Genomic DNA, 18,309 nt, shown 5'->3' on the forward strand with positions numbered 1-18,309 from the left:
TACTGTTGGGCAGATGCCTTCAAAGACACCCCCCTCATGACAGTGAGTTGTAGTGAAGAAGTACGACTGGGGAGGTGGCTTCAAATCCCACATGCTGCACTGAAGCTCACTGAGGGACCTTGGGACACTCTCTCCCCTATCATAATGAAACTCATGGGGTTGTTGTAAGGATTAAAAGCACCATGGACACTGCCCACCTTGGAGGAAGGGGAGGGGCCGTGGATCAGTGGTAGAGCATCTGCTTGACATGCAGAAGGTCCCAGGTTCAGTCCCCGGCATCTCCAGTTCAAGGGACTAGGCAAGTAGTTGAAGTGAAAGACCTCAACTTGAGACCCTGGAGAGCTGCTTCCATTCTGAGTAGACAATACTGACTTTCATGGACCGAGGGTCTGATTCAGTATAAGGCAGCTTCGTGTGTTCAGGATAAAAATGTTAGGTACTTGATCTCCTTTCTCTGTTCTTGGCAGTCTGTGGGTCAGTTTTCACACTATTTTTATTTTGGATTCCAGGGGAACTGCTGAGGCTTCTGTTGCCAGTGCCTGGCTGGCCATACCATGATCACTTTTGGAGGAATTGCTGCCAAACTGGAGAGGAACCGGTTGCGGGCGGAAGGAGTGGGCGACCACCACAATGCTGTTAAATACCTTGGTCAGGATTACGAGGCTCTGAAGCAGGAGTGTTTGGAAAGTGGAACGTTATTTGAAGACCCCCAGTTTCCCGCCATTCCCTCGGTTCTTGGCTTCAAGGAACTGGGACCCAGCTCTGGCAAAACCCGTGGAGTCCGTTGGATGCGCCCATCGGTGAGTACCGGGCCCTCTACTTGTAGGGTCCTTTAAAGGGCCACTTTCGTTAGTCTTTCTTGCAATAGCATCTATTGGCAGCTTTCATTGTGAGCCTTTTAGCAAACACTAGCATATTTTGCTTTACTCTGGGGGTATATTAATCACTCCAGTGGCCTCTTTCCATCTTCTAATTAATGCCTCCTTCCTACTGGAGTTTGCTCTCTACAATAAATTTCAGTGGACTGTTGAGTCCAGCCAAATTCCAAAAGCATCTGAGCTTGTGAAAGGATGCCTTGCCCACAGCACAGGGGGAAGATGCCAGCCACTTTCTGCATGTGTGCATTCATTACCATCGAACCCTCTCCAGCTCCTAGCAACATCCTGTACTGCTAAACCAAGTTTATGACCCCCTCCTCAATACTTTGAAGTAATTATTTAAGTCCAGTGTATATCCTGGACCTCTTTCCATCTTCTAACTAATGCCTCTTTCCCACTGAAGTCTGTTTGCTCTCTGCAGTAAATTTCAGTGGACTATTGAGTCCAGTCAAATTCCAAAAGCATCTGAGCTTGTGAAAAGATGCCTTGCCCACAACACAGGAAAGGCGCCAGACACTTTCTGCACGTGTGCATTCGTTACCATCGAACCCTCTCCAGCTCCCAACAACATCCTGTACTACTAATCTAAGTTCATGAACCCCCTACTTTGAAGATGCATGTACATACCAACACTTTTATCTTGGTGTGGTTTGGTCGTTGATTGGAGGCAGTAGGCCCTAAAAAAAATACACGCATGTGAGGTCTATATGAGCTATGGGGAAACCATGGTTCAAAGCTCCACTGTGATGTGCTAGGTGGACTTAGCCAAGAAAAAGAAGAGTTGGTTTTTATATGCCAACTTTCTCTACCACTTAAGGAAGAATCAAACCAGCTTACAATCACCATCCCTTCCCCTCCCCACAAAAGACACCCTGTGAGGTAGGTGGGGCTGAGAGAGTGTGATTAGCCCAAGGTCACTCAGCAGGCTTCATGAGTAGGAGTGGGGAAACCAACCGTGTTCACCAGATTGTTCCACTCATGTGGAGGAGTGGGGAATCAAACCTGGTTCTCCAGACCAGAGTCCACTGCTCCAAACCACTACACCACGCTTGCTCTCTGCCACCAAGCCATTGCCTGTCATTCCCTGCTTGTGAGAAGGAGCTAGTACTGCTGGGTTACAAGGCAATATATGCTGTGAAATCATGGCTTTTGTGAGAATACCGAAGAGGCTTTTAAAGAGAGCAGGGCTCTTTGGATGGCAAAGAGATGGGCTATCGCTGCTTGCCTTAGATCTTGTTCCTATATCAGCATATCTCCTCAGCTTGCACATTTATAACCAAGCCACTTAGAACTTCATTGGAAGCCTCCTCCCAGGGCTTCCCTGAATTCTGTACCTTTCAGAGAATGGCAACATGCAACAATAACTGTATAGCTGTTATGTGACGTTGCCATGCTTATTTAGGTGAATGATCATATCTTGCTAATTTCATAACAGTTATGACTTTCTAGGCAGGCCCTGCTGAGTCACGGACAGGGCACGTTGGCCTCTCCCAGCTGCCTCTTTTCCCGGTGTAGCCTACAACTGTGCTTAACCTTGCACTAATACCTCATGTATCCTGGCTTTGGGCCAGATCACTCCCATTGGTCCTTGTCATGTGTTCAATTGTAGCAAGGCCCATTGTGTGTGTGTGGGTGTATCCATCTTTTGTTCCCGGTGCTTAATTCGTTTGTGTTCCTTTCTCACAGAAGTTCTGTTGATATACTGTACTGAAAATGCTTACAAATGTTTGTATGTTGCTCTATAGTTTCTGCCCTCTGCTGGATGTTTTCAGTGGTGCAAGCACTGATTTTATTGGCCAAAAGGACCACAATTGCGTTGACTTTAATGTGCAAACTAACGGCTGCTTCTCGTAATATGCTTTCCCTGTCCATGTGTTCTCCTTAAGACTAAAGCTCCCTGCTTGTATGTGCTCTTGGATGCATCCCCGCACCTGGATGTACAGATGGTAGTGGTGGCTGGGAGTGTGTTGTTATTGGTTTAGGCCAGTGTGGTGTAGTGGTTAAGAGCAGCGGTCTCTAATCTGGAGAACCAGGTTCAATTCCCCACTCCTCCACAAGAAGCCTGCTGGGTGACCTTGGGCTGGTCACAGTTCTTTCAGAACTCTCTTAGCCCTGCTTACCTCACAAGGTGTCTGTTGTGGGGAGGGGAAGGGACAGTGATTGTAAGCTGCTTTGAGACTCCTTAAAGGCAGAGAAAAAGCAGGGTAAAAAACCAACTCTTCTTCTGTATCGCTGCAACCTTTCCTAGAGAAGAATTACTCAAAGTAATTCATGCCTTGATTACATCTAGACTACTGCAACATGCTATTTGTGGACCTGCATTTGCAGAGTATCTGGAAACTTCAAAAGTTTGGAAAGTGTTCTGTATCATTTTGGTTAGTCTTTTCCCATCCATTACACGGATGTTGTTTGGGGATTTATTTATTTATTTGCACCCACATGGCTATCTGGGACTGCTGGAAATAGTAACTAGTTCAGAACACAGTAGTCATCATGGTGTATTGGTTAGGAGCAGCGGACTCTAATCTGGAGAACTGGGTTTGATTCCCTACTCCTCCACATGCAGCCTGCTGGGTGACCTTGGACTAGTCACAGCTCTGTTAGAGCTCTCTCAGCCTCACCTACCTCACAAGGTGTCTGTTGAGGAGAGGGGAAAGGAAGGTGATTGTAAGCCACTTTGAGACTCCTTAAAGGTAGAGAAAAGCAGGGTATAAAAACCAATTCTTCTCCTCCTCCTCCGACTGTGTGGATTTATTTCACCAAGCATACATGGCTAATGTGTTTCCAGGCTCTATTTAAGCACTGGTTTTTAATAGTTAAAGCCTCTGAATAGACTGGGCCCAGGATGCTGACGGAACCACTTCTTCTCATTTGTATCTGTTCACTTGCATTTGAATCTGTTCACTTAGTAAATAGAAAAGAAATACAACAGAGAATATTCATGAGTTTGAGCAAGAACAAAATGCATCAGTGACAAATTTAATGCCAAGCAACCAGGGTATTTGTTTGTGTTTCCATTGCACCTGTGTGAAGATGTTGAGCATATTGATAGTTTATTTAATCTTTTATCCCCTCTGCAGGAAATTGTAGATGATCCTCAGTTTATTGTTGGAGGTGCTACACGGACAGATATCTGCCAAGGAGCATTAGGTGAGTAATGTGTATTTATCCTGGGGGAATGGGAGTAAACTGGTTAGAATGAATAAAAATGAATTGGAATCGGGCTGCTTGATAGTCTCATGGATGATCTTCACATTAAGGTATAAATATTTCCAGCTAATTTCAAACCGAGCTGTCTGTTCGTGTGAAATTCTTTGTGCATTCAGGGCTGAACCCAACCAGCAATACAGGAGGCTGCCCAGCACATCACAATTCCAAGAGCTTCAGTTGAAGTAGGGCAGTTGAACTGTCAGAAGAACGAGGACAGTTGAACTGTCAGAAGAACTTTGACAGAGCGGTTCCTCATTGGAACAGGCTTCCTCTGGAGGAGGTAGTCTCTCCTTCATTGGAGGTTTTAAAGCAGAGGCTAGATGTCCATCTGTTAGCAATGCTGAATCTGTGAACTTAGGCAAATCATTAAAAGGGAGGGCAGGAAGGTTTGCATCAATGTTTGGCTCTCATGGCCCTTTCTTACATGCCCAGGGTAATGCCGATTTGCGCTTTGGAGTCAGGAAGAAATTTTCCTCCAGGCCAGATTAGCCAGGGATCCTGGAGGGTATGAAGCCAGCTGGGTGACCTTGGGCTAGCCGCATTCTCTTAGAGCTCCCTCAGCCTCACCTACCTCACAAGGTGTCTGTTGTGGGGAAAGGGAGGGAAGCCAGTTGGATTCTCCTTAAAAAGTAGAGAAAGTAGGCATATAAAAACCAACACTCCTTCTGTGGCCATCACAAGCTCTTCAGATAGCAAGACTAAATAGGTGTGGTGCATTTCCAGAGATCAGATTTAGAACATTCAAAATATAAGACAGTGTAATGAGTGAATAAAAAGAATGCACATGGTCTTTTCAAGCATCCAGGCTGAGCAAGGGTACAAGGAAAAGGTGAAAACACACAGTCTCTTTTCCTGTGTTCAGAACTTATCCTAAACAATGTTTAATTAGGACAAGATAGCTTTACTTGAAGCCAGCTACTAGTTTCCAGCTGGGTTCCTGCTCAAGGACAGAGTGTAGTGACAATTGAAACATTGGGGAAAATTCTAGGGTGGAGGGCGTTCTTCTACAAAAGCCTAGCTTGGAAATGGGTATATTAAAACCTAGATCTTATGGGGAATAATTTCCTTACCCCATCAGGTGACTGTTGGTTGCTGGCTGCTATTGGCTCCCTGACTCTCAATGAGGAACTCTTGCACCGTGTTGTACCTCATGGACAGAGCTTTCAGGAGGACTATGCTGGCATCTTCCACTTCCAGGTAAGACCAAGGGGGAGATGGCTTATCATTCACATGGGAAGTTCTTCACAATGACTTGAGATCAGCCTCCTTTCTCTTAACAGGTAGGACTAGGGTTGCCAGGTCCCTCTTTGCCACTTGCAGGAGGTTTTGGGGGCGGAGCCTGAGGAGTGCGGAATTTGGAGAGGGGAGGGACTTCAATGCCATAGAGTCCAATTGCCAAAGTGGCCATTTTCTCCAGGTGAACTGATCTCTGACAGCTGGAGATCAGTTGTAATAGCAGGAGATCTCCAGCTAGTACCTGGAGGTTGGCAACCCTAGGGTAGGACACTGAGCTATGCCAAGTCTAAAACCAAACAAAGACAACCTTGGGCTCAAGGGATGCATGCTGTATTCAAATGACTACCCCTTCTCTTTCTCCTATTTTAACCTCTGCCCCATCATCACAGCTTAGCCACACCTCATTATTCCTCCATTACTTTTCACCAGATATGGCAATTTGGCGAATGGGTGGATGTGGTGGTAGATGATCGGCTACCAGCCAAGGATGGAGAGCTGGTTTTTGTGCACTCTGCAGAATGTCAAGAGTTTTGGAGTGCTCTGCTGGAAAAGGCCTATGCCAAGTGAGTGCTGCCTTGGTGGGGATGATGTAAGGGACTAAGAGGTGCCTCTCCCCCCACCCATCCTTCACATACTTTCTCTAGCAAGCAGGCCCAGTTCTTGCTTTGTTTCTGCTCTCCTTTAACTGGGATGGACCTGCTAAATATCAGCAGGTAGGGCTTAAAGCAGGGGTGGGGAACTTCAGGCCCGGGGGGCGTTTAAGGCCCCCGAACTCAGTTGTTCTGGCCCTTCGTGGGTCCTGGGAGATCTCTAGCTCAGAAGGATCTAAGACTGGTGATCTGCCCCCTCCCGTGGACAGGAATAGCCTCTATTCAAGACAGATGTGAGTTTGTTTTGCCGAGAAAAGGAACCTTTTTCCCCCTCTTGCGGAAGAGTTGTTAGCTATGGAGCTGCTAGGACCACCCAAGAAACTATGTTAACCCTTTCCCACCCAGGCCATGGGGAAACATATTCCCGGTTGGATGCCTGCCTGCTTGCCCACGCCGGGCGGGGGGGGGGGGTGTCATTTGGGGCAGCTACCTGTTTGGGGCTTGGTCGGCTAATTTTTAAGTTGATAATTTTGTATGGCCCGCAAATGATGTTATAAATATCCAAATGGCCCCTGGCGGTAAAAAGGTTCCCCACCCCTGGCTTAAAGAGACCCTACTAACCTTCAGTTTTGTCTTATGCACAGGTTGAATGGCTCTTACGAGGCCCTATCAGGGGGCAGCACCACTGAGGGCTTTGAGGACTTCACGGGCGGTGTGGCAGAAATGTACGACCTCAAGCGGCCCCCTAGCAACCTGTCCAAGATCATTTGCAAGGCTCTGGAGAGGGGATCCTTGCTTGGCTGCTCCATTGATGTAAGGAGGGTCCCAAAGGGGAGGGGTAACGTTTGAAATGCTTCAGGTCTAGAATGGCTCCCTTTGTCAGCCTCTGATTTTGCTGGTCTGTTATGAGGCAAGGTGTAAACAGAACTGGGATTCAGTCAGTGGAAACTAAAGCATAGCAGCAGAATGCACTCGAGGATTACCTGAAGATGTGAGGCAGGAAGCATTAGGGTGTGGCACTGGGAGAGTGGCGACTACAAGTCTAATAAATAATAAATAAGTGGGGGCATATGACACTAGAGGTTACTTTCAAGTGCATGATGCTGTAAACAAGAGGAGAGGTTATGGTTTCAGGTTGCCAGTAAGGAAAATGCCTCAGACCGAGTGCCCAAATATTGGTTTCTTCTCCCCACATCCCTTTTAATCTCTATAGAGGCATGCTGGGCAGTGAGAGACATTGAGAGCTGGGTGTCCCCAGAGCCACTGCTTCCTTCCAAGCCTTTCTGTTGTGTGTGATGACGACAAGCCAGGAGGCAAAGTCTGCAGTCTTTTCCTAATTTCCCTATGGAAATACCCATTTGTGTTGTTGCCAGAGGCCTTACGACCTTATCTTTAGGAAAGGCATGGGCATACACAACGGTGGGGTGCTGTTAGTTTGTTCTTGGCCTTTCCCTGCACTGCTTTTCCTTCTCTGAGAGCTAAGAAGTCTGCAGTGGGGGGCTGGTTATGATGAAAGGGCACTGTAAGCCTGTTGACCAACACTGTGTGTTTTCTCTCCTCAGATCACAAGTGCGTTTGACATGGAAGCAGTTACCTTCAAGAAACTAGTCAAGGGTCATGCTTATTCCGTCACGGGATTTAAGAATGTGAGTTTCTCTGGATGGCGTGAGAAGTCATGGGGGGGTGTTTGAGGTCTGTGGGTTGTCTAACTGCTGATCTTTGACAGATGGAGCATCGTGGCCGCCAAGAACAGCTCATTCGCATAAGGAACCCCTGGGGACAGGTGGAGTGGACTGGAGCTTGGAGTGACAGGTGGGTTTGTTACATTATTGTAGTAATATTGGAGTGGGCCAGTCTACCACAGCTGAGAGGGGTCTCATCTGGTAAGGGTTTTGGGTACCACTTAGGAGTGGTTCATACGTGTGTTTATCACTTGACAAAGCTGGTATTTGCATGTGTGAAAGAGCTTTCACAGGTTGAACTGATACACAAGTTCTGGCACATTATTTTTCAGAGGAATCAGTTCACAAAGTCAGCTGTGAATCATCAAGAGATGTACATACCTTTGTGAACTGGCACTTTGCAGTTTTTTAGAAGTGATGTTCCAGAACAAAACCTGAAAAGTAGCAAGTGGAGAAAAGTGAAGCGTAGCCGGTCCCTGTGTTGCCCTGCCTCACTTCCTGTTATGCTTCCACCTTAGCTCTTCAGAGTGGAATGAAGTGGACCCTGATCAGAGTGAGGACCTTCGGTTGAAAATGGAGGACGGTGAATTTTGGTGAGTGATGAGTTCTGAGGTACATGGCATCATTCGTCCTCAGTGCACATGCTCATATCCTGATAGTGAACTGCTGGTTGTGCAGGGGCAAACTGGGAAGCCAAAACGGCCCTAGAAAATGAGCTTCCCCACCCCCCGATGGAGAGAGGGAAGGAGGAAGAGCAGGCTGAAAGCGGCCACCAGTGCTTGCCTACCTATCCTGCATTGGTGGTAGCTCGAACCCATCTCACATGAGGCTGCAGCAGGAGAATCTCTCCTGACTTGGAGCTGGGGTAGGTGCCTCCCCCCCACAGGCCATCAATCCACTGGTACTTTTCCTGGTGGCCTTAATGAGGAATAGACTCTGACTCGGGGGGGGGGGGTATATTCAGAAGTACTTCATTCCATTTAGTTGCCCCTTGAGTTCCTGTCTTATTGGTGGATAAATAATAGCAACGGTGAGTATTTTCTCCAGGCTTTAAAGTTCTCTGAGCAGTTGCGCAGTGACATTCAGCTGGCTGTGTCTCTCTCCAGCTTCACTGCTGCTTTTGTCCCTGCAGGATGTCTTTCCGAGACTTCATGCGTGAGTTCTCTAGGCTGGAGATCTGTAACCTCTCCCCAGATGCTCTGACTAAGGATGACTTGAGCAAGTGGCACACCACTCTGTTTGAAGGCAGCTGGCGCCGGGGCAGTACAGCCGGGGGCTGCAGGAACCACCCAGGTAATTCTGGTCTTCTATGCTGCCTCCGATCTCTTCCCTATTTTGGTGGTGAATTGCTGGCAAACGACTCAACGCTGCGTCTTTCACTCTGTGTGAATATAATATAAAATTGTTCTTGTAGCCTGCTGAGGTTCCATTGCAGATACCTTGACAGTGGTAGAAACCAAGCACCTGCTTGTGTGACCTGAGTCTGGGAAGCACCATGCATTACCTTAGTCTCCCTTTCTCCCTGCAGCCACATTCTGGGTTAACCCGCAGTTCAAAATCAAGCTCTTGGAAGAGGACGATGACCCAGATGATGCTGAGGTAGCTTGCAGCTTCTTAGTGGCCTTGATGCAAAAACACCGGCGAAAAGAGCGCCGAGTCGGAGGAGATATGCACACCATTGGCTTTGCGGTCTATGAGGTAATCCCACAAGGTCTCCCGGTGGTCACCTGAGCAACATAGTTTAGCCAGGAATTTATTCCTAAGATTTTTTTCTTTTTTCTCTCTCTCTTTGCAGGTTCCTGAGGAGGTATGTCCCAAGTCACCAAAAATTATTACTGACATGTATGAAGATGGAAACCTCAGAGCTGGCTTAAAGGGGCTGAGCCAAAAAATATTTATTTTCCCTAATTATTCTGCCAGGAGTCCTGAAATAGTACTTTCCTCTTGCTTTGACGCAAATAGAGATCTGCCATGTGCCCAGATCTCTTGGGTGCATAGGTAGTCACAGAAAAGCCCAAATTCTTCACCAAAGATACCTGGTCTGTTTGACTCAAGTAATTTGTACAAAATGAGGAAATATACAGATTTCCTTACTTTTGATATTTCTCTTTCCAAGGGTCAGGTTTGTGATGATTTTGGTGGGAGAAATGTTTTTGTGTGTTTGTCTGCTTGCAACTATGTCATAGTCAAAGAAGCATTTTTTTTATTCCAGAGGCCTACCCGTCTTGTTTGAGTTTTACTTCTCTGGGTATATGTCTTTGTGTACTTCAGGCCTCATCATATGGGGTCCTTCCCATCTGCATAGTTGTAGCTGCTTGGGCTGCTTGTCTCCCAGTTCCAGGGCTGCCAGAGTGTTCACCTGAAGAAGGATTTCTTCCTGAGGAACCAGTCTCAGGCACGCTCAGAGACCTTCATCAACCTGCGGGAGGTGAGCAACCAGATCCGCCTGCCCCCTGGCGAGTACATCATAGTGCCATCTACGTTTGAACCCAATAAAGAAGCAGACTTCGTCCTGCGAGTCTTCACTGAGAAGCAGTCAGACACACAGTAAGTCCATGCGCTGGACAGATATTATGGCAAACAGCTCTTGGGAAGGGATCCATAAGCTTACCAGGATGTGCACCTCCTCCTGAGTCCATTGGGGTGGTTAAGATCATTCCAGAAAGGTATCTGTGCTAGGAGGTTGGGAAACCTAATTCAGGCTTTTGATGTTAGAGGCCATGATCCCTGTAGTTACTTTGCGAGTTTTGCTGTTATTTTTGGCTATTTTTTGGTTATTTTTGGTATGTGACAACTGACCACATCTCTGTCGAACCCTCTTCCCTTTTTGCACATTTTTTTTTCTGTACTAGGGTCTTTCCTTACAGTGTGTTTTGTTTCTTTAGGGAGTTGGATGAGGAGATCACAGCAGATTTGCCAGATGAGGTAAGAGCCCCAAATAAAACCCAGGAGGGATGTTATTAAAGGGTTTCACTTCTCTGCTATGCTACATTTTTGATGACTTGTGTGTGCAGATATTTTAAAGATCTAATGTCTAGGTTAGTGGTTCCCAACCTTTTTTTGGCCCTGCCCCACCTAAGCATCTCTAAAATCCTGGTCCCCCCCCCCTGTGACATTGTCACCAGCTGACTGCCATGTACATTCTGATTTTAATTTTAAAAATGTGTATGTCACAATATATATTTATATACTGTATATAAGGCCCCTAGAACCATAAGAAATGCAAAAAAATTCACTGTTAATAACTCATTCTCGAATTGCCCCCCCTTAAAAATCAAATTGTCTCCCTGTGGGGCGTGTGCCTCACGTTGGGAACCACTGGGCTAGGTCCAAGCTCTGCAGTCCAAGCTCTGCTCACGACCTGAGTTAGATCCCAACGGAAGTCGGTTTCAGGTAGCCAGCTCAAGGTTGACTCAGCCTTCCATTCTTCCAAGGTCGGTAAGATGAGTAGCCAGCTTGCTGGGGGTAAAGGGAAGATGACTGGGGAAGGCACTGGCAAACCACCCCATAAACCAAGTCTGCCTAGGAAACGTCGGGATGTGACATCACCCCGTGGGTCAGGAATGACCCGGTGCTTGCACAGGGGACCTTTACCTTTTTAAATGTCTAGGTGGTCCATGTCCTAAGCATATACCCTTAGGACATGGAAGTGACCATTACTTGAATATATTCTTTGTGTGTGGAAAAAATGCAGGTTCAGTCACTGGCATTGCAAGGATTTAAAGTAGTAGGTGCTAGGAATGGCTGTCCTCTGCTTGGAGGCTGGAAAATTGTTGCTCTATCTAATTCAAAACAGTTATGGTTCAGATAAGCCTTACTGGTTAAAATAGACTGGGATGAAAGGTGCGGGTGTAGACAGAATTGAGGGAAGGCGGAAGCCAGCTGCTGGACAAAAGGAAGGATAAGTAATTCAATGGTTATTAATGATAGGAGGGTCATGAACTGCTCTTGGTCCAAGTTTTTGAAATTCAGAAAGTTCTGGAGTCTGAAATGCGTCATTTAACCTGCTCCTCCTGGTTTGTGTCCCCTCAGGAGGAAATCTCTGAGGATGACGTGGATGAAAGCTTCCGGAACATGTTCCGGCAGCTTGCAGGAGAGGTAGGTACTGTGACTCCATGTTTCTGTGTATTTTTCTCACTTCTGGTGGTGATTGTATATGCCGAGTAGGTAAACGAGCAGCTGATGGCTCTGATAATGTGAAAATGAGCAAGTCTTTGAAAAGTTGGCCATTAGAGCCAGTGTGGCATAATTAATTGAGTACTGGACTTTGACCAGGAAGCTCATTTGGTGATTGCCCCAAGACCACCTTCTCTCAGCGTAACCTGTCTCACAGACTTATTGTCCCCCCTGGATTAATATGATGAGAAAAATCCACCTCACCCCTAAAAAGAAAGATGTACCCAGCAATTGGTGAAGGAAGGATGACTTTTAATAGCATAGAATCATCCTTATTCTGAATTGTAGCATCTGGAAAAAGACTCCACTGGTGGCTCAGAGTGAACCTTTGTTGACGGGAGGCTTCAGAAGCAGATGAAACTTCCCTGATCTCACAATAGTTTGGCTCTTCAGAGCTGTCCAGATTAATCTCTTAACATTAGCAATGCCTGCTTCAGATTGACCTGCTTCAGAAGAAAGTGAGATCCTAGACATTTCCCTGCAATCAGAAGTTACTGTTCACTGAAAGCTGCATTATACACGATGGAGGTCTTTTAACCAAAGTTTGGGTTTCTGTGTCATAAATACTCGGAAGCTCCTTTCCTTATTTCTCCTGTCTCCCATGTAGTACATGGACTGGGGGCTTCTGCTATGAATAGATAAGTGATTAATGCTCTCCTCTCCCTTCCCTCCAGGACATGGAAATCAGCGTGTTTGAGCTGCGGACTATCCTGAACAGAGTTGTTTCCAGGCGTAAGAGCTTCTTCTTCAACATTTCACCCCGCAGAGGGTGGGGGGAAGCAGCTTCTACATTTTTGTCCCCACCTGCCCCATCCAAATGCTAGCTTGGATATGTTTTCCTCAGTAACTATGCCTCTCTATCCTCCTCTCAGACAAAGACCTGAAGACGGATGGGTTCAGCATGGATTCCTGCCGCAGCATGGTCAACTTGATGGATGTATCCTCTTTCAGTGGAGGGGTGGCGGAGAAATGGGGAGGATTTCCTTGTTAAAGAAGGGGAGGATCATAGACGACACTCAAAGGGTGAAATTTCCAGCAGAGGATGTTGCAAGTCTCCTTTTCCCCAGCCTGAGTGTACTGTGGCTCATGTTGAGAAAACTTTGAGGTGGTTGCGCAGTGTCCTCCTTCTCCTGGGTTCTAGGGCTCTGCCTTTGGCTGTTGTCTATACAAGTTACATGCGCAAAGCACATAACTTAAGCTTGCTGAAACACCCACACTGTTGTCAAATAACCATATGCACTTTCAACCAGTAGTTTTGCAGTGACATTGACTGCAGCAGTTTGTCACAATGGTGGGCACAGCAGGATGGTGCCAGTTCAAGAGTACAGCAGATTATGGGTACAGCAGTTTACACCAAGGGAACAAGAAGGGACAGCAGAGCCAGTAATACAAATATGCTGCTGTTTCCAGAGGATCACTGCTGTGTGAGAGTTCCAGACTGATCCTTTGGTAGCAAGAAACTATATACGGGGAATGGAATCAGACCCAGAACTGAATGCCAGGTGTTGATTGTACTGGCATCAGGAAGTGATCTTGACAGCACTGTGGCCAAGTGGCCTTGTAAACAAGCCCTGAACGGTACATAGTAGCTTTCTGATGTCTGTCTTCGCATGCACCCACACGCCTACAGAGAGGCTGTTGAAACAGTTCTTTAAGCCAGTGTCACTCCAGAGTGCTTTGCTCAGTTATACAGAACAATGCCAGAGTGCGGCCATCTCCAAGGTGACCATTGGCTGATCTTTAATAAGGGCTGGATCCAAACTAAATTGGCCGTTTCCGCCAATTCCTCCTTCTTGCTGCAGATCTCTCCATGTCATTCCTCGGGGTCCCTTATCCCCCAGAAATGGCATTTCTTAGCGCTCAGTGGGAGAGGGGAGGCAGGAAAGTTAATTCCACTGATGGAAAACGAAATCCGGGTCCAACCCTAAGTATGCAATATCATATGACTATGCTGTGCCCAAGTGGATGGTGGTAGACGTGGTAAATTGGCGTGCTGTCTGGGTTCCAGTATATGTAATCACCAGCATTTCTGACAGATGCTGGAGCTTACATATACGTTGCTGCATATGTGCTGTGGGCTGTGTAGTGGCTCTCGAGACCCCTACTTCTGCAGTTCAGCTTTCAGGGTAGATTGACTGCCCATTTGTTTCTCACTCTCTCTCTTAGGCAATGTATATGTAAGATGCTGGAGCGTACATATACATTGATAGTATATATAAGCTCCAGCATCTTTGACAGCTTTGAAGAGCCTCTGCATGCCTCATCTATTCACCACCTTCTCCCGAAACCTTTTTTTTTTTGGGGGGGGGGAAATCCTTGACTCATCTGCTCTTCAGAAAGATGGCAGTGCTCGCCTGGGCATTCTGGAGTTTCAGATTTTGTGGAATAAGATCAGGACCTGGCTGGTAAGAGGGGGCATTCTTGGCTCATAACACTCTTTGGGAGGAAGAAGAAGGGGAATGGCTAAGTAATGTGGAGAAAGGAAGTGGCATCTCACAGTCTCCTTTCTCTCTCTCAATGCAGAACGTCTTTCGCCAGCATGACATTGACAAGTCAGGCACTATGAGCGCTTATGAGATGCGTCTGGCTCTGGAATCAACCGGTAAGACTGGAAGGGGGAGGTTAGACAAAACGGTGCACTTCTGTGATGGTGGAATGTTGGGAGTCATTATGGCTGAAATGATTGGAACATTTGTGGCTGGGTGCTGTGAATTAACAGCTATCTTGTCATCAGGGGAGCAGGCTGTGATTGGGACCATCCCATTGTCAGAAACTGAAGGCGAGACTTAGTAATTCTGTTTCTCAGACTGGCTTTGCGAAAGTAGGAACTGAGTGCCTTTAAATATGTGGTAGCAGTTTCCCTCCATGGGATATTCCCCTCCATGGGTCCTATAGAGTTGGAAGGGACCACCAGGGTCATCAAGTCCAACCCCTGCACAATGCAAGAAATTCACAACTACCTCCCCCCCACACACACCCAGTGACCAGAAGATGGCCAAGATGCCCTCCCTCTCAACATCTGCCTAAGGTCACACAATCAGCATTGCTGACAGATGGCCATCTAATCTCTTCTTAAAAACCTCCATGGAAGGAGCGCTTACCACCTCCCAAGGAAGCCTGTTCCTGTAGTCATGGGGTTGGTAGAAAGTCTATTAAGAGTCTTGGGACATGGGACAGTCAGCAACCTGTATGGTAATGAGCCTGGTGGGCTTAGGCTGTTGCCAAACAAATAGCATCTGGTGGTCCTGTACCTCAGCTCTCAGGCACTCACAAGCTGAGTTTGTAAGTCCTCTCTTCAGGGTACAGTGGGCTTTGTAGTGGCGCTCGAGACCCCTATTTCTGCAGTCTAGCTTTCAGGGTAGACTGGCTACCCATTTGTTTCTCTCTCTCTCTCTCTCTCAGGCTTCAAACTAGACAACAAGCTGCACCAGGTGTTGGTGGCCCGTTACGCTGACGAGTCGCTGGGCGTGGACTTTGACAACTTTGTCTGCTGTTTGGTCAAGTTGGAGACGATGTTCAGTAAGTGCTGCTGGGGCTGGTCCTGAAGAGGCAGCCCTCTCAGCAGGGGCAGTTCGTGAATCCAACAGAGCGTAGCAGAAGTGCCTTCAGGCAGGCCTGCACATACCTGAACTTACCTCACAACGGTCCTTGAGTTCCATCTGAAACTGACACCCTTCATCTCGTAGTTCTCACCTTGGTTTGGGTTGTGAGAGGAAAGCATTTCAGACTGCGTTAAAAGGCTCTTCTTGCCAAAGAAATGCTTGACTCCACTTAGCTTTTGAGTTCTGATGACCAAAGATGGTGAGGGGTCTGGAGACCAAGTCCTATGAGGAAAGGTTGAAGGAGCTGGGTATGTTTAGCCTGAAGAGGAGAAGACTGAGAGGGGATATGATAACCATCTTCAAGTACTTGAGGGGCTGTCATATAGAGGATGGTGCTGAGTTGTTTTCTGTTGCCCAAGAAGAAACAACGGGTTGAAATTAAATCAAACGAGTTTCCGTCTAGACATTAGGAAGACTTTTCTAACAGAGCCGTTCCTCAGTGGAACAGGCTTCCTCGGGAGGTGGTAAGCTCTCCTTCCATGGATGTTTTTAAGAAGAGGTTAGATGGCTATCTGTCAGCAATGCTGATTGTGTGACCTTAGGCAGATGATGAGAGGGAGGGCATCTTGGCCATCTTCTGGTCACTAGGGGGGGGTGGGAGGTAGTTGTGAATTTCCTGCATTGTGCAGCGGGTTGGACTTGATGACTCTGGTGGTCCCTTCCAACTCTATGATTCTATGACCAGGAAACATACCCTGATCAGGAAATATACCCTAGGTTGAAAGGCATTGCCTAGGGAAGGCCTCTTTCATGATCCCTAGTGTTTATAACATTGATGTACACAGTCTTATTACCAGCTTTTTTAAAATCTGAACTGGGGTGGAGTTTCCCTTATAAGGCAGGATTCATTTTGGATGTAGAAGGAACAGAGTTTGTCTTAATGGCAGAGAAAAATCAGATTCAAAAGAGAGGAGCTACCCAAGGTTTTGAAGGGTCTCCCTTTAGAGACTGCCCAGGTCTGCTCTGCCACCCTTCAATACTGAGATGCAAGCCTTACCCAGTGTATAACTCACTGGCTGCTCACATCTCATGCCAAGAAACAATTCACCATGGTCAATAGACTTCAAACTGAGTAATACGCCCCAAGAGTTGTATGAAGGGAACTGTATTTGAGGAGCCATAACTGGGAATATTGGCCTTCGTTACGCCTGCCATTACAACTTTTGCGTGTTTGTTTTCTCTTCAAACTCTGCAGGGTTCTTCCAAAGTATGGATCCTGAAGGCACTGGGGTTGCTGAGATGAATCTCGGTGAGGTAAGAAAGTTACGGCATGGCTCTGTTTGTTTTAGAAGACGGCAGGTGTGAGCGAAGAGGTGAGCTGCCTTTTGCCAGGGGAAACTGGATGAAACTGCCCAAGTGGCAGATCTCCTGGAAAGGTTTTAATACACATGGATCAAAACCCAGTGGTTTAGTGGTTAAGAACGATGGTTTGGAGCAGCGGACTCTGATCTGGAGAACCAGGTTTGATTCCCCACTCCTCCACATGAGTGGCAGAGGCTAATCTGGTGAACCGGTTTGGTTTCCCCACTCCTACACATGAAGCCAGCTGGGTGACCTTGGGCTGGTCACACCCTCTCAGCCCTACCTACCTCACAGGGTGTCTGTTGTGGGGAGGGGAAGGTGATTCAAAGCCGGTTTGATTCTTGTTTAAGTGGTAGAGAAAGTTGGCATATAAAAACCAACTCTTCTTCAAAGGGCAGGGGGGAATGGTCTCCATCCTCCTGATGACTCACTGCCCCTGTACACTTCTCAGCAGCTGACGACTTAATTTTTTCTAATGGACATTCTTTAATTGGTTTAAAAGGAGGATGAAAAAGTGACGGGTGTGGGAGCACTGATTTGTACTAAAAAGAAGAAAATCTGTGTTTTTTTAAAAAAGAAGTAAAAGTAAGATGGGTATGCTTTCAACAAGGAAAAAAACAGCCTTTGACAGCGGATTGTGATAACTTCACAAGGTTCCGCCACAGTGGTCAGTCTTTCAACAAAGTTCTCTGCTGCTTTAGGATCCTCGGCAAGTCTTACACTCTCTCCCTGTTTTGTTCACAGTGGCTGATGTTCACCATGTGCGGCTAAAGCAGAGGTGGAGCTAGCTGAGAAGACCCCGTTGGGCTGGGCTGCCCCAAGTGCCTCCCTCACATCAGGATGACTGACATAGAATGACTCATCATCCCGCGCCCCCCCTTCTATCCCACCCATCCTGAGCCCAGAGAGCACTTCCTTCCCTCCTGGCTGCAAGCGTATCAGTACCTCAGGATTAAGCTCCCCCACGACCGCCTGTTCAGGAACTAAAGTTCCTTTAGGAAGCAGGACGGAGAGAGGCAGCTGTTTCCTGTTGGTAATGTGGCTTGTGAGCTGGGCAAAGACGTGAGAAGGGCACAGAGGCGTGCTGGGGGTCGCTGCATGCAGGCTGTAGTGTAGTTACCACTCGTGGGGGGGGGGCACCCACCTTCAAAGCAGAGGGGGCGGGGCTGTGTCGCTTTCTCTCCCTCCTCCCTGGCCGCTGCTGCTGTTCTGGATCCTGCAAGGAAACCTCACTTTCTCTCCCTGAGGGGCATTGCAACAAGCGCCGCTTTGCTATTTTTCTAGTAAGTACGCTCGATAGCAGATTAAATGGGGACCTGCACCCTTAATATAACTATTGGTGTGCAATGTGAAGTGATAGAGAAGCCAAGGGGTGTGTGTGTGTGTGTGGCCATATATTCGTCGGGTCCCCAATACTGTTCCCATTCTCACTTTGCATGAAGCACCCCTGCCTCTTCCAGGTCACCTGTTTAAGGCCCTCACAATCTTCTAGATACTGCTAGTGAGGTCTCTATCAAGAATTGGTTGCTTTGATTCAAAGTGTCTCTACCTTCTTCTTAAGTCATGCCCAGTTATATAAGTTAGTAGGATAAGGTGCGCTCCCCCCCCCCCGAAAAAATCATGAAGACAGGTA

General features: G+C 47.2%; 1 protein-coding gene across 1 annotated transcript; it reads left to right on the top strand.

Annotated features, from left to right (window-relative positions):
- Positions 1-517: 517 nt before the first annotated feature.
- CAPN11 (calpain 11) lies at positions 518-17,531 on the top strand. Its single transcript, XM_056853839.1, has 21 exons — positions 518-800; positions 3,959-4,028; positions 5,167-5,285; positions 5,754-5,887; positions 6,559-6,727; positions 7,477-7,560; positions 7,641-7,726; positions 8,115-8,189; positions 8,729-8,889; positions 9,125-9,294; positions 9,392-9,403; positions 9,932-10,143; positions 10,482-10,521; positions 11,629-11,694; positions 12,447-12,504; positions 12,645-12,709; positions 14,109-14,177; positions 14,296-14,374; positions 15,175-15,291; positions 16,570-16,628; positions 17,421-17,531. Exons 1-21 carry the CDS (start codon positions 555-557, stop codon positions 17,445-17,447), a joined length of 2,118 nt encoding a protein of 705 aa, XP_056709817.1. The 5' UTR covers positions 518-554; the 3' UTR covers positions 17,448-17,531.
- Positions 17,532-18,309: the final 778 nt, after the last annotated feature.

The sequence above is a fragment of the Euleptes europaea genome, chromosome 7, assembly GCF_029931775.1.
Source record: "Euleptes europaea isolate rEulEur1 chromosome 7, rEulEur1.hap1, whole genome shotgun sequence".
Taxonomy (NCBI): Eukaryota; Metazoa; Chordata; class Lepidosauria; order Squamata; family Sphaerodactylidae; genus Euleptes; species Euleptes europaea.